This window comes from Sodiomyces alcalophilus, assembly GCF_042370955.1.
Source record: "Sodiomyces alcalophilus JCM 7366 unplaced genomic scaffold ACRALscaffold_6, whole genome shotgun sequence".
Lineage (NCBI taxonomy): Eukaryota > Fungi > Ascomycota > Sordariomycetes > Glomerellales > Plectosphaerellaceae > Sodiomyces > Sodiomyces alcalophilus.
Genome location: NW_027263537.1, coordinates 1,320,471 through 1,343,964, shown reverse-complemented (window position 1 = coordinate 1,343,964; position 23,494 = coordinate 1,320,471). Strand labels below are relative to the sequence as shown.

Here is a 23,494-nt window from a genome sequence, read left to right as displayed (position 1 = left end):
GTAAGTCCTGTCTCACCCTCTACTCAGCATACCCTTGCTTAGTTGTTTTCTAGTATCCAAAGGCCACATCCGCTCGGATCCAGTAAGTTCCGCGGCGTCGACCATCCTCAATAAAAGCAGCCGAGATCCGGGGCGGAACTAACACTACTACACTAGGGGCACTCGGCCTCACAAATCTTCCAAGGACCCTAACGACGAGAAAGAAGTCATCACCGTTAGCTACCATACTGAGTCTGGTACTCGAGTCGCGTCGGTCCACCTACACGACGACGACACATACAGGTTGTTCCCCTCTCGCAATGCCAACAAGGGAAAGTGAACCTCTGTGGTTGGGAAGAGGTTCATAGCTACACGCTGGTACTTGGTGACCATGGCCTGGCTCAGAGTTTGGCTTGCAGAATAATTACAATGGATTCTCACACTTGAACTTGTACAAGAAGTCTGCCAGTGATCGCCCAGTCGTGATATACCCAGTGTCCCAGGTTTCAGGTGTGGCAGGTAATGGCGGTAACACTTTGATAGCACCACCCACCACAAAGGTGTGGGGTATGGCTGCCTTCAATCCCGCAACTTCAATCTTCCGCGCTTCGGGGTATTGCATAATTCGGGTATTGAACTAAGGTACGTTGTACTGAACATGCCACTCCCTAGCACAGGGCCAACGTCAACAGCTCCATATGCAGTGAAGCATCACCTTGCCATGAGCTACACCGCAGCCCTGCGTCGACAGGTCGTTGCGGTACAAAAGTGCCCTCTTCCTTCTCTCGCTGCGATAACCCAAACTAGATCCATCCTCGCTCCTCGGACTGTTCTTCAGCGATTGGACCCGCCCATTTACGCGCGGACAATGTCAACCCAGCCCAAGGTCTTTCGGACGGTTGGGTTCGAGACCCTCCCAACAGATAAGCCGATAGAAGAAGAAAATTTGCCTAACTACAAGGCTGAGCGGTACTACGCTGTTCGTATCGGTCAAGTCTTGCAAGACAGGTATCAGATCGTGGGCAAACTAGGCTTCGGTGGAGGATCGACCGTCTGGGCATGTCGCGACCTTAAGTGCGTATGTACTAATAATAGCCCGGAACTTTTCGAAGCTATTGAACTAACCTACCGGTTTCTCCAGGGAAGACAGGCTATTGACCATCAAGATCTGCACGACCGGCGAACGTGGCACTAAAGACGCCCTACAGGAGGTGGCTATTTCTAATCATATCAAGAACATCGACGCGCCGGATCATCCCGGCAAACACCGACTTCGTGTGGTCCTGGACAATTTTGAGATCGAGGGATTGAACGCTAACCGTCACCATTGCCTTGTGTTTGCTCCTCTTGGTCAGCCCTTGACTAAATTTCGAAGGAGTTTCCCGGGAAATGCGCTCGACCCGGACGGATTGCGATTTACCTTACTCTGGGTCATTATGGGTCTAGACTTCCTCCACCAAGCCGGCGTGATTCACACTGGTACTATTAGACCACCCCTACTTAATACCATCGTGGCTAACATTTCTTAATACAGACCTGTCTCCGAATAACATTCTTGTCAGCTTTAATCCTGGGGAGGAGCGCGTGTTTAAGCAGATCGAAGACCTCGAACTCGCAAATCCGACGCCTCGTAAAGTATTACCAGACCGCTTTATCTACCTCTCGTACGAGCTTGGCACTACCCATGGCCCGGCAGTTATTACAGACTACGGTGCTGCTCGCCTCGGAGATCCGGTGACTCACGAGAAACATTCGGGGGATGTTATGCCAGGCACCTACCGGGCACCAGAGGTCATCATGGGAGCGGACTGGGATTCCAAGATCGACATGTGGTCTCTCGGAGTTATGGTGAGTTGGACCTCTGGCGCACTATTAGAATCACACCATGTGAGGTAGAGACAGCTAAAACTATATCAGGTCTGGGATCTCTTTGAGGGTGGTCCACTCTTCCGCGCTGTCAGCGCTAACAACCTGGATGATGAGCTTCATCTCGCGGAGATGGTGTCATTGTTAGGTTCGCCACCTAAGAAGTTTCTTGAGAGGCATGTAAAGTCCCGGAAGTATTGGGACTCTGAGGGTGGGTTCGACTCAGAGGCTGTCACCTTGAGTTGGAAGAGATATATATGCTAATAATGACTCCTCCCAGGAAACTGGATTGCCTCGACCCCCATTCCGGACCAGTCCCTTGAGAGCCGCGAGACGAGATTGGAGGGCGAAGAAAAGCAGCAGCTCCTGGCCTTTGTGCGAAAGGTTTTGTGCTGGCTGCCGGAAGACCGCAAGTCGGCTTGCCAGCTCTACGATGACGAATTTCTCAAAAGTTACAAACGGCATGAGGGCGATGCGGCTCCGGACCAGACAACCTAGTGGGCGGTAGTAACACGGGGGTGCGGGTCGCATTACTCTACGCGCCCTTGCTTCACCTCGAGGCCACGATGCTTCAAAGCTATTTATAGGTGCCGACTTTTAAGTTAAAGGGGTGTTTCAGAGATATCCATATCCAGACCGATATTGCCTTGCTGTCCTCGACGGCCTCAGGGTCGGGCAAGTGTATAAATTTCTTATTCATGCCAGTGGACTGTGAGATCTTGAGACCGAACACCACACAAGATAAGGTAGGGGATACTGTCGCTGTGATAATGCATAACACATTCGTTCCCCTTCTCTTCGAAGAGATCTCATTCACGTCTCTACATCATCAGATCTATTCCCCAGCTCTGTCCCACCTCGAGTCGTCCAAAATCCTTTCGGGTGATTCCTACACTTAGCCACCCATAGTCTCTCTTTTAGACAAGATCCGTCCCTAAGCCTATCATGTGGTCAACTCCGGCTACTTCTTCATGGCCTCTCCCGCTACCAAATCCAACCTCAAGAAGCAATCTCCGGGAGACCGAAAGCTTGGCTCTAGTTTTCGATGTGGCCTAGGAGTCCTCTTCGCACTCCTCATTACCACATACACGGCCCCGTCCTCATTCGTGCTGTCTGGGTAATCAAGCTGCTCACTCATAATGTCTATCCATTGAGCAAGGCTGGACCGGTGCAAGATATGCCCCTCCCAGCGTTACTATTCGATCAAGTCAAACCAACCAATTCAATCAACAACCAACTTACGCCTCTATTTATATCAATTCACATAATCAATTTATATCCTCGGATTATGCAAAAAGGTCAAAATAAGCAGTGAATTTACAGTAACGGACATACGTAATAAGCTAGGTAGGGTAGGGTGAGAAAACCTTGTCGTGATGTACCGGTACGGGACATCTGCAGCCAAGATCAGATTACAGCACGCGGTCGCTTCACCTTCCTAAAATGGATTGAGTGGACAGCCAATACCGAACAGGGGTCGTACAAATACCGGTACTCAGGTCCCACACCCAAAGCAGAATTAGGACAAAACTTCAGTGGAGGGAACCTATTGAGGTACACTACATAGGTACCATTTCTTCGTATTCGCAGCGTTTCCCGCTTCAACGGGGCGCCGATTTCCAATCCGCTCCCACCACCAAAAGGCGCACTAGACTGCCGTTGGACCACACATCTCCACGACCAACCTACCAAGACGTGCGCTGCAGCTCAGCAAGTGGAGCAGGCACGTAGAAAAAAAAAACAAAAAAACAAGGATGAACAAACGAAAACAAACGGAGCCTTTCTTTTCCTGCAGCCCGATCCGGTGGGGTCCCAACCAAGGGCCTGCAAACGGGATTCGACGTCAGTCCAAGAACGAGCTGGCTCGCCTTAGCATGACACGAGCATGACAGCCCGACTGATTCTTTTTATTACGCCGTTTCCTCGCCTCCGGTTTGGTTTCTCTTCTTTTCTTTCTCCATCCTGATATTCCTTCTGGTTGTTTTTACCCTGTCACGCTTTTCGCCAGGCATATTGCCAACTCTCACTCGTTTCTAATACTACGCATACGGTTCTCCCGAGTGTCTCTTTAAAGAGGCGGACAAGAGACGGACACCCTGCTTGCCTTGAAGGCCAACTACTGAAGCCCTTCGTTACTTCAATTCGGCACCATGCGCACATTTTCCACCTTGGCCGCACTTGCGGCTGCCGTTTCGTCGGCTACGGCCGCCCACCAGGGGTTCAACTATGGCAACGTCTTCACAGATGGAACTCCCAAGACCCAGGCGGATTTTGAGGCGCTTTTCAGGGCCGCCGCGAACCTCGACGGCACCGATGGCGGCTTTACCAGCGCCCGCCTCTACACCATGGTTGTAAGTTGACTAGCCTGCCAGACCCTCGCTCGTCTCCTATGCGGGCCTGAAACACTAAAACTGGTTACTGACGCCTTTTTATAGCAAGCCGGTACTGCCAATGACCCCATCTCCGCCATCCCCGCCGCGATCGACACCGGCACTTCCCTCCTCCTCGGCATCTGGGCCTCCGCCGGCCCCGACGTGTTCGCCAACGAGCTCGAGGCTCTGCGCAGGACCATCGAGCAGTACGGCGACCAGCTGGACGGCCTGATCGCCGGCATCTCCGTGGGCAGCGAGGACCTCTACCGCAACTCGCCCACCGGCATTGAAGCCGGCGAGAACCCCGGCGCCAACCCCGACACTCTTATCAGCTACTTCAAGCAAGTCCGCGAGACCATCAAGGGAACTCCCTTCGCCAACTACCCCGTCGGCCACGTCGATACGTGGACCGCCTGGGACAACAGCAGCAACCAGGCCGTGATCGATGCCTCGGACTTTATCGGCTTCAACGGCTTCGCCTACTGGGAGGCGAACCAGGCCAACGACGTCTCCAACGGCAAGAGCCTCTTTGACCGTGCCCTGGGCCGCACCCGCGCAGCTGTCGGGGGCAAGCCCATCTGGATCACCGAGACGGGCTGGCCCGTGACTGGCGACACCGTCGGCCAGGCCGTCCCCTCTGCCGAGAACGCCGAGATCTTCTGGAAGGAAGTCGGCTGCCCGCTGTTCGGCGAGACCAATGTGTGGTGGTACACCATGCAGGACAGTGCTCCTTTCCCTTCGACTCCCGGCTTCGGCATCATCGGCTCGGATGTGACTACCGAGCCCCTGTTTGACCTCTCTTGCAAGGCCGATGCGGCGCCTTCGTCTGCTTCGCCGACCACCAGCACCAAGGCTCCCACCCAGACTGGTGGCGGTGCCGTCCCTAGTGCCACAAGCCCCGGCCACGATGACGGCGATGATGATCACGATGATCAGGATGATGGTCACGATGACGGCCAGGATGATGGTCACGACGATGGCCAGGACGATGACCAGGACGACCACGATGATGATGGCGACGATGACAGCGGAGACGGAGCTCCTAGCCAGCAGCCCACCTCGCATCAACCAGCGCCCACGGCCACCCAGTCTGGTGATGTCCCTGCGCCCACCGGCGGCGAGGACCATGACGACGGTGACCATGATGACGACGACGACGGTGACGACGACGACGCCACCCCTACAGATGGCGGCGCTGTGTTGCCTCCCCCCTCTGAGCCGACTGATTCCGCCGCCGTTCCCGAACAGCCAGAGCCAACTCAGCCCGGCGAGGAGGGCGACGCCACCAGCGCGATCCCGCCTCCTGCCGCTACCGGCGATGAAGAAGACGACGATTTCCCCGTCGAGGCTGGCGCTTCGTCTGTATCTTTGAGTGCTGCCTGCCTGGCCATCATGTTCGCTGTGGCCGTCTTCTAATCGGGGCAAAAGTTACCCACCACATAACCGGTTGGGACCCCAAGCACTGTTTTTTCCTCCACCATGGACCAATCTCGGAGAAATTATACGTCTTAATTTGAAGTCGACTCGTCGGCCTTATATATGAGAGAGTTATGAGTTTACGGCTCGTCGCACCAGACGGGACAGGAAATTTGGGAATATAGGTCGGTATATGTCATTCCTTTTACGATAGAATAGGTACATGTAGATATATGATGAACATGGCACTCAGCCAATGTATTAAGAACCGACATGAAAGTTTCTGTCTTCCTTACTTCTCATAGTCCTTATATTAATTACTGGTATTTCTAATTCCGTTCTTATCGTAAGAACGAACCATCAGTGAAAAAAAAGGCCAATGACATATGAACTTGCTCTGACACCCGATACCAGCTGGTAGTACGGCAACTCACAGGACCGACTGTAACAACTTAGCAAAACCCATATAATTTTAGTAGATTCACACCATCGAATTTAAAAGTATACGCCCAAACAGCGTTATACGCACTTATATCTATACAACGTACAAGATATCCGCTTAATCGATCGTAGCGACGATACACTTAATCGATCGTAGCGACGATACACTCAATCGATCGTAACGACGATACACTCAATTAATCGTAGCGACGATACACTCAATTGATCGTAGCGACGATACAGTCAATTGATCGTAACGACGATACACTCAATTAATCGTAGCGACGATACAGTCAATTAATCGTAACGACGATACACTTAATTGATCGTAGCGACGATACACTCAATTAATCGTAGCGACGATACAGTCAATTGATCGTAGCGATGATACGTGGGCGCTATGTATCTAGCAGTTTCGGATAAAACCGTTAACTGACTATTCTCTATAATACCATAAAATACAGTATATAAGGGTTACTAACTCTACAGTCGGCGTATACATAGTAGTCGACTGTTACTATATTTAGAAGTCGGTCCTGTGAGTTGCCGTAGGTAGCAAAGAAACTCGTGCTACGTACCTGAAGTACCCGCGAAAGTCACAGGTTCGTCGTTATTCTGCCTGGTCACCGAGCACCCCAACCACGACCATCACACTTACGAACAGCGTCCCTGGCAGAGACGCTGCATTTTGAGATAGGTAGCGTCTGGAATGCTTTGAATAGTAAGACGCAAGTGAGAAGCCCAATCGACCCAACATCTAAGAGATCGATTATACGAATCAACTCACGCAGGCATCCCCGGTGTCTTTTGAAAGGGACAGTGAAGACGCCCAAGACGGCTGCGAGGCCACCAACAAAGTCAAGATGGACGCCCCAGAGCAGGATTGGGACATCAAACTACAGAAAATCTCGGGCGATTTGATTGCCGATTTCGATCGCTCCTTGCCCGGCTTCCTCAGGAAACCCAACGGCCAACTCCGCTCGCGTGTCCGGACAGGGGAGACGACCAGGTTGGTGTCTACTGTGAGTCCCATGGCGGATACGTTTCCGGACCGGCAAATAACCTTACGTATGTCGGGGCAGCGTCCCATACTAACTGATATTTCGACTCCCCCAAGCTTCTTGACCCTTTCCAAGAGCTCCCTCAGCTGCTTGACCCGCATCTCCCCCGATGGTTGCCCCTCCTGGCCGCGTCATATCTAGAGCACCTGTACTCCCAGGGCAGTCCGCGCACGAGACTCTCCCGCACCTCGACCGCCCGCTCGCAGCTTCTCGAGCCGCTCCCGGCCGCCATTTGCAAGCTGCTCTACACCTTGTCGAAGATTCGTGGTCCGGCAGTCATCCTCCGCTTTCTTCCCGTTGAAGCCCGCCACCTCGAGCCTCTGCTCCTCGCTCTGGAATCGGCCGAACGCACGGCCACGGACCCATCCGTCACGTCTGATGCGAATGGCGCCGACTCTCCGCATCCCCGATCCGATGGGGACAAGTCGTCACAGCGGGAGTGGGTGTGGCAGGAACGCTACATCGTCCTCTTGTGGTTGTCGCACTTACTCCTCGCACCTTTCGATCTGGCTTCCATCTCGTCTGCCGAGAACAACCCCGACGATGACGCCATCCCCTCCCTTCCGGGGTTCCGCTGGCCCGAGGGCCTTCCGGGGATCACCGTCCGCGTCCTACCGCTGGCTATCAAGTACATCGCGTCGCCAGGCAAGGAACGGGATGGCGCCCGTGATTTACTCGTCCGGATGGTTATGAGGAGAGATATGCAGCAGCTCGGCGTGCTAGATGCTCTAGTGAACTGGGCTCTCGCCTCATTACGGCCGAAGCAGGCTGAGGCCCCTTTGGAACATCCCTATTTCTACATCGGCGTCCTCTCCTTCCTTGCTAGCCTGTTGAAATCGTCCGTCGACACGTCTGACATGGACAAGCACCTCTCGGCCGTCTTCAATGCCGTGTACGCAATCTCGGCAGAAGGAAGCCCCCTAGCTGCCGCCATCAGGTCGTATGCCGTTGCTCGCAAGATGGTCATCAAGGTCATTCGCTCCGTCACGGTCCTGGTCCTCAGCCAGGCGAGCCAGGACATGGCCGGCATGGAGTTGGTCGAGAGCTCGATTAGCTACCTGCTCGAATGTCTCGCCGACAACGACACCCCCGTGCGCCTCGCGGCTAGCAAGGCGCTGAGCGTAATCACCCTCAAGCTCGACCCGGACATGGCCGAGCAAGTCGTCGAGGCGGTGCTCGAGTCGCTGAACCGGAATGTCCTCTGGGTGAGGAACCCCGGAAACCCAGACGCGGCGCCGACAAGGGACCTGACGGCCGTCGACCCTCTGGAGTGGCACGGCTTGACGCTGACTCTGTCGCATCTTCTCTACAGACGGTCCCCGCCGGCGGAGCAACTTCCAGACATCATCCATGGTCTGCTTCTCGGCCTGTCCTTCGAGAAACGCGGCACTTCGGGAGGGTCCATCGGCACAAATGTCAGAGACGCCGCCTGCTTCGGCATCTGGGCCCTCGCGCGCCGGTATACGACGCAGGAACTCCTGGCTGTTCCCACCAAGTCCGTCGTTGCTGCTAAAGGCCACTCCAACTCGACGGATACGTCTATCCTACAGGTTCTTGCGACCGAATTGGTCGTTGCAGGGTCCCTCGATTCCTCGGGCAACATTCGCCGCGGCGCTTCTGCGGCCTTGCAGGAACTCATCGGCAGGCACCCGGATACAGTCAAGCAGGGCATCTGGGTGGTGCAGAACGTGGACTACCACGCCGTAGCGCTCCGATCCAGGGCGATACACGAGGTGGCCCTCGGTACGACCAAGCTTTGGGATCAGTACGGGCACGCCCTGCTTGACGGGCTGATGGGCTGGCGTGGAGTCGGCGACCTGGACGCTACGGCTCGGCGCGTGGCGGGGGCATCATTTGGGACACTGACGCTTGAGCTCTCCAAGTCTTCGCGGGGCGCCGATGCGCTTCAGCAGGCTCGGGCTTCCATCGACATGATTCTTCAACGCCTTCGTTCGCTTCAAACTAGGCAGGTCGAGGAACGCCACGGTTTGCTGCTTTGCTTGGCATCCACCCTCGACCGGTTCCCAGACATCCTAGGTGGACAACTAGAGGACGACACTTTGATCACAATACCGGAATCCACACTTGACAGCATCATCCAGGAGCTGACAGCGATTCTCCAAGATTCTATAGAGACCACATACCGTCGACCGGACCTCATTATTGAGGCGGCGAACCGACTTGTTGTCTCATCCGTCCCTATTCTTCAGGCTGCTTGCATCGCCAGTTCCGGGTCAACCTTTCGAGACAGGACACTGAGGCCGGGCTTCCAGGTCGTTGCCACAGACAGCACACAAGATTTCCTGCATATCGTTGCGGCAGTCGACTCCCTGGAGCTAATACCCGCGACAGTCCAGGGCCTCGTCTCCAAGTTCCATCCGGTCGTCACTTCAGGCCTGGGCCGTCCGGAGAAGGAAGTAATCAGCGCGGCCTCCGAAGCAGCCTTGATTCTTTTGGCCTTCTCGCGGCCGGTAGAACGAGACCGAATTACCACGCAGTGGGCCGACACGGTTCGGCAGCGACCGACATCACGTACGGCGAGCGAAAAGGGTTATTTCTTTGCCCTCACCGCGGCCCATCCCATTGTCATTAGGCAACCTCAGATCAACAAGAGCTCCGATGGCGACGTGACCAGCGCCGCGATCCTGGCACGGTGGGCTGCCGATACGGACATCGACACGCGCGTCGCGATCCTCCAGAGCTTGTCGCAAAGCGTGATGCTCCGAGACCGGCCCCTGTCGTTCCTGGACCTGCTGGCCGAAGGCCTGAACGATTACACGACCAATGCCCGCGGCGACGTCGGTTCGCATGTGCGGCTCGAGGCGCTACGTGCGACGAAATGCATCTGGCAGTCTCTTGGGACGGTGGCTCAAGAGCAGCGGCATACCGATAACCTACGGACGGCGGTGTCGAAGCTATTCCTCCGGGCCATGCGGTTGGCGGCGGAGAAGCTGGACCGCGTTCGCACCGTAGCACAAGATGTCTTGGGCCTGACGTTACTACCAAGGTTTGTGTGTCCATCCTCCAAAGCATGAATCGACTAACCCGGTAGCGCACATAGCCATGCCTCGAGCTTTGCCAAACTCACCTTCTCGTCCAGTGTTTATTTCCACCGGCTTCTCTCCCTATGCAACGAACGAGACGCCATGCACCCCCTGATTTCAGAGTCGGTGGGGGAAGAGCCGCAAGCGTGGATGGCGGAATTGCTGGCTGGCTACGTCACGTCGGCGGATACGGGGAATGAAGACCTGGTGATCGCCTCGCGGGCGGCGCTGACGGACTTTTGCGACGAGGCGCCCGAACAACTGGAAGCGGTCTGCGCCGGGCTCGTCCACAACCTGGCGGCTCGGCAGGGACAGGACCGCGTGGTAGTGCCGACGCTCGAGATCATTGGGTTCCTGTTCCACGTGGGCCTGTTTGCGCGAGCCAGGACGATCGACATGAGAAGGTTATGCCTTCTTGTGCAAAAGGCAGGGTACAAGACGGGAAACGTGCGGAAGCTGGAGGCATGTGTCCGAGTGTACGGCGGCGTGGCGTCCTTGAAGAAAGATGGGGAAGGGGAGGAGGGCGTTCTGGCCGAGAAGCGGCGCGAAGGGATCAAAGAGGCGAGGAAGCGTTTGGGGGCGTTACTTCACCATCCGTGGCCGCGCGTCCGGAGCGCCGTCATCGATGTGTTGTGGATGCTGTTCTGCGAGGGCGAGGACGGCGATGCCGCGGCACGGCTCAAGGGGGTGGATTGGGGACGTGCGGATAAAGGGGCTGTCAAGAGCGCCGTGGCCGAACTTGGACTGGCCTAGGTTCGGTCGCTTTCTGTGAGAGGGCCGATTACATGCGATAGGGGGTTTGGGTCAATACATTGTGCCGTGCTGGTCCATTTTCTCTCTTTCCATTTTCTTTTTCTTTTTTTTTTTCTGCCGAACCAGGCGTCCCAATATAGGGTTGCCAACGCCAATCTGGGGGTTTGCGAGGCGCGAGTAATAGCGGAAAGGCAACGAGTGGTGGTCTGTAAAGGTGACGGGAATACCGGGGACGAAAGTCAAGGCTGAACAATTGAAGGCCAGGAATTCAACTTCCACTATGCAGAAAGATCACCAGTGTGCCATTCGGCAGATGAAGTAAGGGGCATAATTGAATTGAAATGCCTGGTGAAAGCTGAGGCGAGACACATACAATGGCACTTCGTTGTCGCTCACATTCCAGGGGAGAATTCCAGAAACAGAGTGTCCGATTCAAATCACATCGTCTCTCCCCTTGCCTGGGGATTTCTTTTTCCCACTTTCTTTTCCTTGAGAAAGGGACGGTCAACGGGGCGGAGATCAAGGCGAGGCTCCCGCACATTCACGGGGCCAGGAGACCATGTGTCGGTGCTCTCCTTGCAACCGATCAGGGAAGATCCAAGTTTGAATCGAAGGAGGCGTTTGGATAAATTTAGAACCAAGGCGTCGCCGAATCAGCCACTTATTAGCCACTTTTACGGGGGTGTCGCGTGGCAGGAAAGGGGTCCACGGAGGTGAGATGCTCCGTGCGGTGGCTGATTATTGCTTTTGCAATGCACAGACAGGATTTTTTTTCTTTTTTTTTTCTTCTATCATGCTTCCTTTTCCCCGTGTGACAGGCATGGAATGGCGGCATCAATTGTCTCTGTCGTTGGACTTTTATTACAGCTATGCTATCAAAGGAACGAAAAGACGATTATGCTATAAGGGTCCCTATACATTGAGGATGCGGTTTCAATGTAACCAGACTTGTTCCCCTGCTCTTTTCGATTTACACTAGTCTAGGTAGATAAAGATTTCGACGGTACGCGTACCTGAAAATCCCACGTCAATGGATACACATATTTTCCGCGTACCTTGTTCGTGGTCTTGGTCTTTTTTTGTCCAAGTATCACAGCTCTTCGAGTGGCTATTTTTGTCGACACACGCTAGGACAACTGATGGGAGTGGCGCCCACACGGAGGAGGTCGAGCGGATAGTCCCCTGGACGTTTTAGCGTTGACGCCACTAACCGCCGTTTTCACGTGTTGTATGTACACTACTTCGTACAGTACGTACCTACACTACGGCGACATTACAACTAAAGCGGCTCGTCGGCTCATTATCCGTGACGAGGGACAGCACAGGTGCATTCATCCGTTGTTTATCCTGGATAAAAAGAGGGATAGCCGTGTCGATTTGCTCGTGACAGTCTCTCCACTCTGGCATCTACGTGACATCGCTCGAATATTGCTCATTAGTGTAGTGTATGTACAACGTACACATGTAGGTAGTACGAGGACATTCTCACTCGTCTTCCATTACCTATCCCTGTTTTCCTCGCTCCGTTCTTGACGGTAACTGCGGCTGTGGTTAGCCAGAAATCCCAACCGTAAACCAATTGGGCCGGATTGAGTTCCAGTAGGACGTTGCAGAGGGGTCCCCTAGAAGAGTAGCATGTCGCGTGAGCAGCCTTGGAAAACTGGAGCCGGGGAGCGCACCCCAAGTCGATTCCCGAGAGCCTTTTTGGCGGTGAGTCGCAATTGCCTTGCCCAATGACACCTGGGGATGTACCTTGAAAAATACGTACTTCGTAAGAATGATATTGTACTTGGACAGTGAGTAGTGTAGTAGGAACGACCCGAGAATTACACTACTTGGACTCTACTTACCCTTTACGGTTCTATGATTACGTATTCGTTACTTTTTAATGATAACTAATCCCCGCTCCTTCATTCCCCCGCTTCGGCGAAATCATAGGCAACACCAGTGACTCGACCAGATCCGCCGAAACGCTTCACTGCCCCATGCCATGATAAAAAAGGAGTATGTACGAAGTATTGGTTTCTGCACGCTGACCCAAATCCTCCTGCATCCGACCGACCACTCACAGCCACCGAGCCCTGGGAGACGAAATACTTATCTGCACGCCAAAAAAATCTTCGGCCGAACCGTACCCAGCCTGTCGCCTGCCTTGGCTCGTCTGGTCGGGGATCTGACCGTGGGTGTCACATGTCTGCCTGTCGTTGCCTCCTCTTCTGACCGACAAGTCAAGCTTCGGGCAAGACGAGTGCCTAGGTTCTCCGGCGCTGCAAATCCCACACTAATAATTCATCGAATCAACATATCATGGGCCGATATGACCAGCCTCATTGAAACCATCGCCCGAAGGAAGCTACACGTATTGACCAAGAGCACACGTCGCTTCCTCGAGTCGACGCATCGCATGTGAGGCTCGTATTGAGGCTTGTTACACCGTCGCGTCGCGTCTCGCCTCTTCGGGGCGGTTCCGTCTCTCCAGTGACAGCGCATGAGGTACGTGCTGGGCGTGATTAGAGCCATCGTTATCAGTAAGGATGGGCATGGGTGGAGGATTAGCCCTGAATACTCATTTCCGTAATGACGGTACTACCTACCATTGCTCTGGGTGCTCTGGGGGAAACGAACGAAACTGAGAATCGGGCCGTGTGGGTGACACTGAATGTTTATCGTTCTTCAACCAACCCCACTAACGATTCGTCCTTTGACCTCAGTGGCCCAACGAAATTATCCTACGCCGGCTTATCTCGAGTAGCAGCGTGAGCGACCGTCGGAGATGGGAGCTATTTAGGAAGCGTGTGCTACCTAAGCGAGAACAATGACGAATGAAATGTCATCAAAGATTCCAGGGCAGCCAAAAGGTCGCATCCACTGATACGCACCGCCGGAATGAAGGATATCATGGAACGGAACGTGACGGCTTCTTCCGTTGCATCGCACACGAGAGTCGATCCATCTGCTCTCAAGGGGAAACGGGAAAATACAAGACATTGCCATGACATTCCCCGCCCTCTCGCCTAGAATCCGTTGATGTCAGTTGGTGAGGTGGGTGTCACCGTCGATGGACCCCGTTCTCCTTCCCTCCCAGTGTACACGTACTACGACACACGGGTACCACTCGCTTCGAGTTTGAGTCGTCTCAGATTTCATGTATTGACATATAGCTTGGCTAGAACCACTGTCGCGGAATGCGCAGCGAAAGCGAGCCATAAAAGGCAGCGAATGACGCCTCAAATCCAAGTGGCAGCTCCGGCTTTAACGAACACGCATGGGCGACTCGACTGGGACTATGCGCTTGTTCGCTTGGCAACACTCGAGGAACTGCACGCCATCGGATCGGGGTGTACGGTTAACCCCCCGCCTCTTCCACTTCCACCCCCCTTTCCTCCCCGTCGGCCGTGGCGCGATTATCAGCTCCGTTTCCGTTGTAAGCAGGGGTCTTGGATGGCTCTTTGCCGACCGGGGTTACTACACTACACTACGATGTATGTACAACGTACATCCTAGATGCCCGTTCCCCATACACAGTATTGTATGCTGTGTGTATCCCCCACCGTCGTCCAGCCCTCCTCCTCAAGCCCGAATCAATGCCGCTCGATAGCGGTACGAACGTGTCGCCAAGCTGCCCGTCAGCCAAGCGACCTCATCTGGTTGTGTGGCAGCTGATCTTGTTACCACTCGCCCACTCTTCCCCTTCTTCCCATATCCCTCACAATATCTCTTCCTCACAACATCCCACCTAAGTCTCCCCCAACAACTGCGGCCGTCTCATCTCCTCAGTCCTCCTCTCTCCAACTGACGGCCCATCACTTCAACGACGAAGGCCATCACGAACCACATGGGAATATAGCCACCTTGACCCCTTTGGCGACTTGACTCGATATAAGTGCGACCGAGGCCGCCCATCCTTCCACCCGACACGACCCGGGCTCGCAGTCCGCCCAGCTTTGCATCCATGTTGCATTGCGCTCCGTCTCATCACACCCGTATAGCTTATACACCTGCATTGGCACATTCTTCAGCAACAAGACCAACGACCTGACCTGAAATAAGAGCACATCGCCAACAACCTGGCGATCCATTACGTGCCGCCGACTAGCTTCCTTCCCCGCTCGTCGGGCCCTCTGCGGAGGACGACGGGCGTGGACGCCGGTATCTACCAATGTTGTACTCGGATCCGCCTCCGCTGCGCCAGGCCGCGCAGGACAAACCTACACTTCTCGTGTGCTGGTGGATAACGATATTCTGCACCGTCATCATCCTAGTGCGCGTGACCGGCCGTTTCATTCGATCCGAGAAGCTCTTCCGAGAGGATAGAATCGCGTCTCTCGCCCTGATTCCCATGTATATGCGGATGGCATGCGTGCACTTCATTCTCCTCTACGGTACGAATAACGCCCAGCTCGAAGGCGCCAATCTACCGGCCCAGGTTTTGCAACGAAAGTCAATTGCCAGCGGTTTAGTACTGGCGTCTCGCATTTTCTATGCGGCAACGTACGTGGACTACCATCTTTAGCCCGTTAATTTCCTTCGGCTGCGGCGGCGGCGGCGACCTCTTCGCCCACTGGGTTTCATCCACTTGCTAACCCGTTCCCTTTTCCCCCTTGTAGACTGTGGATCCTGAAAGAAACTATTCTGGAGTATTTCAAACGACTCACCGAGAGTGCGTCGGAACGCTACGCTGCCCGGGCTCACATGGTCATTCGGTGCTCGCTCGCCGTGACTTTCATGGCCATCCTCATCAGCACACTAGCCGAGTGCCGGCCATTTCATGGCTACTGGCAGGTTTTGCCCGACCCCGGTGGTCAGTGCCGGCAGGCCTATGTTCAGCTGATCACCTTTGCCACGTCCAACGTCCTCACCGACCTCATGCTCGTCTTCTTTCCCATTCCTATGATCCTCCGGAGTGGACTGGGTACCAAGAAGAAGGTCCAGCTCACACTTCTTTTTTCACTCAGCCTCATAGTGGTTGCGATTACTCTGTTTCGCGTCCCCCACATCATCGAGGAACACGGCAGCCAGCAACTGCGATGTCTTCTCGCGTCCGTCGAGCTCTTGTTTGCCACGACGGCCGCCAATTCCCTGGTGCTAGGCTCCTTTGTGCGAGATCGGGGCGTGAAGAAGGGGAAGTTCAGGTACAGCTCGATGGCGGCCGACTCTATCGACCGGCCCCTCACCTCGAGGCGTCCCATCGTGCAGCGGCACTGGGGCAGCGACGTGGATCTGATTAGGGATATCGGCGTTGGGCTCCGTCCCGACCTACGTCAGACCCTGGACGCGGAACACGACGATGGCCAGTGCCCTAGATTTATGCCTGCGCCGCTGGCGAAGAGGTTCGGCGACGACCTGAAACACTGGGACTCGCCCCGGTTCAGCAGAGGCCCGGTGGAGAGCTGCGAGAGGAGCGATGATTCTCTCTTCCACCGCGAATGGTCCCTGGCCTCACGGACCAACTCGACGGTTGCGCCTCACAAAATTTCCTTCTTTGACGTCGGCGGTCTTCTGGAAGACCAGGATCGGTCGAGCGGTTCCAGGTATAGACAAGACAGTTACGTCTCCCACGTCGATCCGTTGTCGCCTGCAAAACCAGCCTCGTCATCGGGCCAGCGAAGAGGGTCAACCGCGGTACTCCAGGACATAAACTTGTCCCTGGATCCTATGGGCTCTTTTTCTGCATCCCGCCAGCATTGGAAGAGCGCCACCGAGCTTCAGCCCTTGTCCCACAGCCATCACCTACACCTTCCCATTTACAACCAGTCGTCAGCCGGTGGACCCAACTTGGCCGACGTCGGGGGACTGCTCAAGTGATTTTCTTTCCTTGTTAATATTAAATTTTACTCGAACAGCGAGCACAGGCGGCACGGCACGAACGGCAGTCTGACACCCTTACGCGCATCTTCTTTCTTCTTCTATTTTTTGGCGTTACATGTTGGCCATGTATCATGATGACTCGGGCAACGGTTCTCTTCGGATTCAATAATTTTACGGATGGAGTTTACAGCGTAGACCCAGGACGGGCGTGGCGTTTATCGGGGAGTTGGTAAAGGCAAGGAGCCATTGCTTTGGGATCCGAGGTGGATATACGGATACATCGACCAAGTTGACGACGCAAACATTGGGAAGGATGTCTTTTACAAAACGAACCACGGATCAGGTTGCACTGATGGGCTATACGCGATGATTGTTTTTTCTTTTTCTTTTTTGCTTCTTGTCCCCTTGCGGACAAGGACATCCACCGACCATCCGCTGGGCCATGCGAGATGCGTTGCCAGGCCTGCCCCTGGACGCCAACTCTGCGTCGAGAATTTTTGCTCTTGTTTCATTTCCTGTTTTTGTTTCTACAATATACCCAGTGCTGCCCTTTTTTTTTTTTTTTTTTTTTTTTTTTGTGTTTAGCAACTTGCAGCTGGACCAGCAAGCAACTACCCTTTGTCTCTTGTACCTTCGTGGACTTGTCTATTCACGACATCATCACAACACAATGACCATTTCTATACGTCATTTGGTCATGGGGCCTTGAATGTGCTGTGTCGACATTCTTTCCCTTTTGGAGATGATAGGCGGGGATCCTCGACCTTGTTAGGTTGGCGAGAGAAGAGAGGCCAGAAGAGTTGATGGCCAGCGTGAAACTAGAAGTCATTTGCCAATGCCGCGGATTTCCGACCTATTGGTTAATGAAGACGACGAGAATGACCTTGCCGTCCCTCTTTTCCATCAGATTGGGACTCGCTAGCGGACGCCTGGTGCTTATTAGGGTCGAGGTTAATTCACCTGAAGGGAGGGAGATGCTAAGAACTACGTCGCGCCAAGGACCACCAGCGGTCGTAGGACGTAAATGTCTAGTCGGAGCAAAATCGAACCGACTCGCTCACCACTTGCACCGCTGGTGAGCCGACTTGAGGTGTTCCTGAAGGTTCGTCCCTCGGTCGTCACCGCTGCGGTACTCCGTATACGAATAGTCCTTGCTTCACCACGACGGGTTTTATCGCTGGTCATCGGCGTAGAACGAACAACTCCGAGGAGAAGAGGAGAAGTACCAGCAACATTTGACTCATAACGCGGCAGCGAGCGACTCATCGGCGAAAGGGATCACTCGGTAGGAGTATGACGAATATGGGTAGAGCAGTGTCTGACGGTTGATGAGAAATGGTATACAGCTCTATGCTACACTCGTACCAAAAGCAACTAAATACATGGATCTTTTTGACCTTCTCCTGAACGCCGAACGCGAAAAGAAGGCCATGCACACAACGCCACCATCTCCGTCCCTTCCATCCCCGCCCGCTGGCTTCCCGGGAGGGGTTCAAGCTGCCCGAACAAGGCCCATGACCGGCTCCACCTCCAGGAAGCATCGCACCACCCTGCCAACTCCCCTCCTTTTACACGCAGAGCCGATAACTGGCATATCGACCGGCCGTCTCGGAGGTGCGGACAATCTTGACAACCTGGCCACGCTTGAGGCCCAGGTAGCGCGCGACGGGGTCTTTCTGGAGAATACGGGGCAGCTGGGTCTCCTTGAGGCGGTAGCGGCGGAGGAGGGCGATCTTTTCGTCGCGGGAGAGGGGGATGTGGCTGGGGACGAGCTCGTGGTGGGTGATGTTGACGAGGAGGTCCTCCTCGAGGAAGCACTCGATGCGGGCAAAGTTCTCGACGGTCATGAGGCTCTTGCGGGCCGAGGCGGTCAGGGCGGCGTGGGTGACCATGATGCCGGCCTTGTAGTGGTTCCCGACGACGTGGGTCAGGAACTCGCGGATGCGGGCGACGCCGAGGGACTGGTCGGCGATGAACTCGACCCAGATGGGGCCAATGTCCGGGACCGGATCGGGGTTCTGCGGCGTCGGGGCCGGTGTGTGCTTCTTGAGGGTTTCGTCTGAGGGGCGCGCTGAGAATTGGAGCTTGTGGCGGCTGTGGCGAGGGAAGGGGAAACGAGTGCGTCAGCAAGTGTATCCTTCAACGTGATGCTTGGGAAAGATGGAAGAGGATAGGATCGTGCGGGAAAAGACAACGCGGCGAGACGTAATAGGGGCAGACGTACTCGAGGCTGCCGTCGGCGGAGGTAAACTCTTGCTTGAAGCGTTCTAGAGGAATGTTGATTTCGGATTCGGCCAGCTCGTATCCCTGGGATGCCAGCCCATCGTCAGTCATTTTGCGCCGATTAAGACTGGAGAGGGATGCGTCTTCAAAAGCCCGCGATGACGCGGGGACAGTTGCGCGATCCTCGAACAAAACAACAGGACTGAACAAGAGAGGTAAAAGCTCATCGTGCGCATACCCTGTCGTGTACCATCTCGTGAACCGTCCTCCAAGCCCGCCATAGACGGACCACCTCTTTATTCTGTCCATCGGTGCTTTCCATCGTCACGGTGTTGCGCCGCCTCGCAAGGCTCTGTACTCAAGTTGAGAAAGAGAGAGAAAAGTGGCACCGAGGCCCGCGCTTTAGTTCTCGGTTGATGTGTCGATTTGCGTTGATGTCGCGGTGTATGGAAGATTCGATGGACGACTCGACAAGACGCAGAATGGGGGGGAATTGCTTCGATCAGCCTTGCAGGTAGAAAAATTCCAAGGTGCAGGAATCTCAGGTGGATTACCTAAGACGTACAGAAGGCATAGGGTACATAAACGTAAAGTTGGTGCGGTATCAGTAACCAGTTGTCCGGCAGGATGGCCGAGTTGGTTATGGCGCCAGGTTAAGGTTACCTTAGCATCTCTTCCTGGTGGGGCAACCCTCGTGGGTTCAAATCCCACTCCTGTCATTCAATTTTTGCCTTTTCGGCCGAAAGTTTCCTTTTGGATCTTGACCGTTCAGGGCCGTTTTTTTGATACTTTTTTTTATCTCTTTTCTTTTCTTCGGATTGATTCATTTGCTATCTGTCACATGGCATTGCTCATGATGTTCTCAAAAAGGTAAATAACTGGGTAGATGATCACTCACCACCGAACACAGATAGGTACATGTACTGCTTACTGTCTGTACGTTGTACATCACTACCATGCCCCTTCTGCCCCGTGTCCTCCGCTAGCTTAGTCATTTTCAGGGCCAATTGTGCTAGCCAAAATACGTGCCACATGTTTCGTGAATGGGCCGCGCTACAGTTGGCAAAAAAACACGCAGGGTCCAACGAATTGCCCGAGAGAGACCCTGGAGATTTGTCCTTAAGGCCTTACTTTCGAGGGTTCTTTTTCAAGGCAGCTTGCTTAACTGCGTAGTTTGCCCAATTGGCTTTGAAGAAAACTCCTGCCACTTTACAATCCATCGTCCCTCCCCCTCTTTCGGTCCTCTCCCGTCGGCACGCTGCAGCTTCGACTTGACCACAACGAAACACACACAAGACATCATCATGGCTGGCACCAAGAAGGTACCTGCGGCGGACTCGGCCGACACAAAGTCGTCGGACCGTCCCGCCATGCCCGACGAGGCTGCTTACCAGAAGAAGCTGAAAGCTGCCGAGGCCGATCACAAGAAGTCCATGGACAAGCTGGTACGTGGCATTACGTTGCAAACTCACCTCCATTGTCCCCATGCCGTTCAATGGGTGCTCTGCGCTGTCTTTGCCGACGCAATGTGGAGGCGTACTTCCCCGATCTACGTTCTGACTTGAGCTAACCACGAGTCTCTCCTGCCGTCCATCTCTTGACAGGCCGCTATCCGCTCCAAGATCGACATTGCCATGCCCAGCAAGGATAAGGACAAGCAAAGTCCTACGCAGAAGCGCCGCCAGGAACTCATCGCCCAGCTCAACGAGATTCGCCAGAAGCAGGGTGCCGGGAAGAACGCCCGCACCGGCAAGCTCGACCAGATCAAGCGCCTCGACGAACAGCTGCGCAGCCGCATCAATGAGCAGAAAGTCGCCCGCTCCAAGGCTGCCTTCAAGAGCATCGACGAGCTGGACCGCCAGGTCGACAGGTTGGAAGCCCAGGTCAACTCGGGCACCATGAAGATTGTCGACGAGAAGAAGGCGCTTGCCGAGATCTCGTCGCTCAAGAAGCAGCGGAAGAACTTTTCCCACTTTGAGGAGGCCGAGAAGCAAATCACCGACCTCAAGGCCAAGATCAAGGAGATCAAGGACTCGATGGACGACCCCGAGGCCCGGGCCATGAGCGAGCAGTACACCAAGCTCCAGGCCGAGCTCGACCAGATCAAGGCCGAGTCGGACGAGGCCTACAAGAACCTGTCGAGCCTGCGCGACGAGCGCACGCGGCTCCAGGCCGAGCAGCAGGAGAAGTACCAGGCCATCCGGCAGATCAAGGACGAGTACTGGCAGCAGCGCAAGGCGGCGCAGGCGCACGAGCGCGAGGCCCGCGAGAAGGCCCGCGAGCGCCGCAAGGCCGAACAGGAGCGCTACGTCCGCGAGCGCAAAAAGGCCGACGCCGAGAGGATGCTCGCCGAGGCCAGCGAGCCCGCCTACCTCGAGGAGATCCGCCGGGCCAACGGCCTGCTCCTGTTCCTGGACCCTTCGTCGGTCAAGGTCGAGAAGGCCCCGCTGCTGGCGAACCGCGGCCTGGGCGCCCAGCCGGAGCGCAAGGTCGACGACTCCAACATTCAGGGCACCAGGCTTGCCAGCAAGAAGGATCGCGAGGACGAGTACCTCCCCGCCGTCAAGAAGGGGAAGAAGGGCAAGAAGGGCGGTTCCGGTGCCGCCTCGTCCGCTGCCGAAGGCGGAAAGTTCAACTGCCCGCCCTCGGTGGTCGAGGACTGTGCTTCTATGGGCATCGATCCGCCCATGAGCGCTGCCGACGTCCCGGTTGTGGCTGAGAAGGTCAAGGCCAAGCTCGCTCACTGGCAAGCGGACCAGGCTGCTGAAACTCAGCGTGTAAGTCTTGTCTTTTCTTTTCTTCTCTTTTTTTTTTCTTTTCTCTTTCTTGTCGTTCCTTTCTTCGTGATTTCTGGGCATTGAAGCTAATCAATTCCGTCTTCTTTTCAACAGAATATCGAGAAAGCCAAGAAGAAGATTGAACAGCTCGAGGCTGAAGAGGCGAAAGCCAGCGGTGCCAACGGCACCAATGGCACCAACAGCACCGATGCCACCAAGGACGTCAAGGAAGCCGATGACAAGGATGACAAGGCCGTCGAGGAGGTGACCAAGGACCTGAAGGAGACGACTGTTGAGGAGGGCGAGAAGGCATAGACGACCTCCGTCAGCAACAAATACATCTCACCATTTCGTATCGACAGAAGCGGTTCCTAGACACTCCACCCAACTCAATATTTTATGATGGCCTTGCAACTGGGGATTTGGAAACTGAAAGAGAGGGAATGGCCAAAAAGCAAAGAAAGAAAACGGAAAAGAAAAAACCGACAAGTCTTCTACACTTTTCAGCATGTCGGTCAAGGGAGCACAAAGTCCAGGAAACTCTAAACAGCTGTTTGCATAGGCCGGAAGTAATGGGTCGTTTTCTCCCACCTTTTCTTTGCTGCCTTGTCTCTTCTTCTGTTCACTTGCGAGGTATGGACGTTACACGTCCCTCTCGTTACGTGTGTGACGGGTGTACCTAGCCGCCTCTTTCCTCTTCGACATGTGTGGTAAAGGGCAAACAGAGACCAAAAATGAAAAAGCGGAAATATCTGTATTAGAGCAGGGAGTATGTAGTGTCATGAGCGAAAAGGGCGGCTGACGCGAGGATGGATTATGACGGCGGTTTCCTTTTCCCTTTGTTTTCTTTTTTGGTTCCCTTCATAATTTCCGAGCCTTCTCTCTCGTATTGGTTCCCTTCATAATTTCCGAGCCTTCTCTTTCGTACTTGATGATAGCGAAACGAACACGAACTTTGGGTTTAGCAAATGCGCCGCCACACTTTGATTCTCTCTTGGCCCCGGGAATGCTTCATGACCATCGACGGACCAGGACTAGCTAAGGTAGTAGTGCTAGCGCGGTCAGCGGATTGGGCATCGACTATCCAGTCGGGCCTGTCTGCCGCTTGCAGCAGGGAGCGGATAGTACTTCGTAATTAGCTTGCATATATCGCGGGGAATCCGGCCATGGATACTTCGTAGACAGATGGACAGACAAGCGTCATCCCGCACCCCGTAATGCGCTCTCCGCCATTGAGATTGCGGGGAAGAGCATGCCGGACGGCAGCATACCTACATATCAAGTGGGTTGGCCAAACTTGTACGCTGCTGCTATGAGTGGCTGAGCGTAGATCAAAAACGCAACGTGGTGCGCGATACGTGGTCATGAGTGATCCATCTGACCCAGTCATGGAGTTTTGAGAGCCAGGTTCAGAAGAGGAGGGAGGTTTCTTTACATGTTTTGAGTGTTTTTATGAATTATTTAGTAACAACCACATATTTCACACAAACTTTGCCGTTGCCACCTTAATCCTTATAAAATGACTCCGCCTTGCGTGTCATGCTGGGGACCAGTGATTAGAGAGTCCCATCGCCGTGTGCGATTCTTGGTGGTTTGGCCAGGTCTCGCGTGTCTCTCGGCCGGATTGAAATATGCCTCCCCCGTCAATCGGCCGATTCCACGCTGCTTCAACAGTGGCGTGGCACCGCCTGTCCCTCGGAAATAATGAGAAAATAAAACCAACAAGGAGGGAGGCGAATGGCTTTACAGAGAGC

General features: G+C 54.5%; 8 protein-coding genes and 1 non-coding gene across 9 annotated transcripts; 6 read left to right on the top strand and 3 right to left on the bottom strand.

Moving 5' to 3' along the window:
- The first annotated feature begins 662 nt into the window (after window positions 1-662).
- On the top strand, window positions 663-2,600 carry ACRALDRAFT_1063202 (uncharacterized protein). Its single transcript, XM_071016751.1, has 5 exons — window positions 663-1,053; window positions 1,121-1,458; window positions 1,514-1,827; window positions 1,897-2,056; window positions 2,126-2,600. Exons 1-5 carry the CDS (start codon window positions 848-850, stop codon window positions 2,341-2,343), a joined length of 1,236 nt encoding a protein of 411 aa, XP_070873362.1. The 5' UTR covers window positions 663-847; the 3' UTR covers window positions 2,344-2,600.
- Window positions 2,601-2,630: 30 nt separating this feature from the next.
- ACRALDRAFT_2060225 (uncharacterized protein) lies at window positions 2,631-3,119 on the bottom strand. The gene has a single exon (XM_071021910.1). It carries the CDS (start codon window positions 2,981-2,983, stop codon window positions 2,807-2,809), a length of 177 nt encoding a protein of 58 aa, XP_070873361.1. The 5' UTR covers window positions 2,984-3,119; the 3' UTR covers window positions 2,631-2,806.
- A 567-nt stretch (window positions 3,120-3,686) lies between these two features.
- ACRALDRAFT_1081412 (glycoside hydrolase family 17 protein) lies at window positions 3,687-5,963 on the top strand. The gene is made up of 2 exons (XM_071019156.1): window positions 3,687-4,196; window positions 4,281-5,963. Exons 1-2 carry the CDS (start codon window positions 3,996-3,998, stop codon window positions 5,631-5,633), a joined length of 1,554 nt encoding a protein of 517 aa, XP_070873360.1. The 5' UTR covers window positions 3,687-3,995; the 3' UTR covers window positions 5,634-5,963.
- An 870-nt stretch (window positions 5,964-6,833) lies between these two features.
- ACRALDRAFT_1049764 (uncharacterized protein) lies at window positions 6,834-11,015 on the top strand. The gene is made up of 4 exons (XM_071015613.1): window positions 6,834-7,096; window positions 7,192-7,503; window positions 7,561-10,142; window positions 10,197-11,015. Exons 1-4 carry the CDS (start codon window positions 6,938-6,940, stop codon window positions 10,930-10,932), a joined length of 3,789 nt encoding a protein of 1,262 aa, XP_070873359.1. The 5' UTR covers window positions 6,834-6,937; the 3' UTR covers window positions 10,933-11,015.
- On the bottom strand, window positions 10,961-13,452 carry ACRALDRAFT_209740 (uncharacterized protein; the record flags this gene model as incomplete). The annotated part of the gene is made up of 17 exons (XM_071022837.1): window positions 10,961-11,017; window positions 11,056-11,177; window positions 11,228-11,287; window positions 11,329-11,380; window positions 11,412-11,507; window positions 11,642-11,676; window positions 11,749-11,804; window positions 11,851-11,888; window positions 11,946-12,005; window positions 12,059-12,138; window positions 12,210-12,339; window positions 12,395-12,632; window positions 12,673-12,720; window positions 12,878-12,996; window positions 13,040-13,105; window positions 13,154-13,199; window positions 13,235-13,452. The coding sequence occupies 17 exons, from the start codon at window positions 13,450-13,452 to the stop codon at window positions 10,961-10,963; spliced, it is 1,521 nt and encodes a 506-aa protein (XP_070873358.1).
- A 1,639-nt stretch (window positions 13,453-15,091) lies between these two features.
- Window positions 15,092-17,194, top strand: ACRALDRAFT_1081410 (uncharacterized protein; the record flags this gene model as incomplete). Its single annotated transcript, XM_071019155.1, has 2 exons — window positions 15,092-15,423; window positions 15,540-17,194. The coding sequence occupies 2 exons, from the start codon at window positions 15,092-15,094 to the stop codon at window positions 16,735-16,737; spliced, it is 1,530 nt and encodes a 509-aa protein (XP_070873357.1). The 3' UTR covers window positions 16,738-17,194.
- Window positions 17,195-18,308: 1,114 nt separating this feature from the next.
- Window positions 18,309-19,285, bottom strand: ACRALDRAFT_1032730 (uncharacterized protein; the record flags this gene model as incomplete). The annotated part of the gene is made up of 3 exons (XM_071014929.1): window positions 18,309-18,834; window positions 18,965-19,047; window positions 19,202-19,285. The coding sequence occupies 3 exons, from the start codon at window positions 19,283-19,285 to the stop codon at window positions 18,309-18,311; spliced, it is 693 nt and encodes a 230-aa protein (XP_070873356.1).
- A 299-nt stretch (window positions 19,286-19,584) lies between these two features.
- ACRALDRAFT_t223 lies at window positions 19,585-19,682 on the top strand. The gene has a single exon. It is a non-coding gene; the product is annotated as a tRNA-Leu (tRNA).
- Window positions 19,683-20,021: 339 nt separating this feature from the next.
- ACRALDRAFT_1063198 (uncharacterized protein) lies at window positions 20,022-22,705 on the top strand. Its single transcript, XM_071016750.1, has 3 exons — window positions 20,022-20,408; window positions 20,568-21,740; window positions 21,855-22,705. Exons 1-3 carry the CDS (start codon window positions 20,268-20,270, stop codon window positions 22,053-22,055), a joined length of 1,515 nt encoding a protein of 504 aa, XP_070873355.1. The 5' UTR covers window positions 20,022-20,267; the 3' UTR covers window positions 22,056-22,705.
- Window positions 22,706-23,494: the final 789 nt, after the last annotated feature.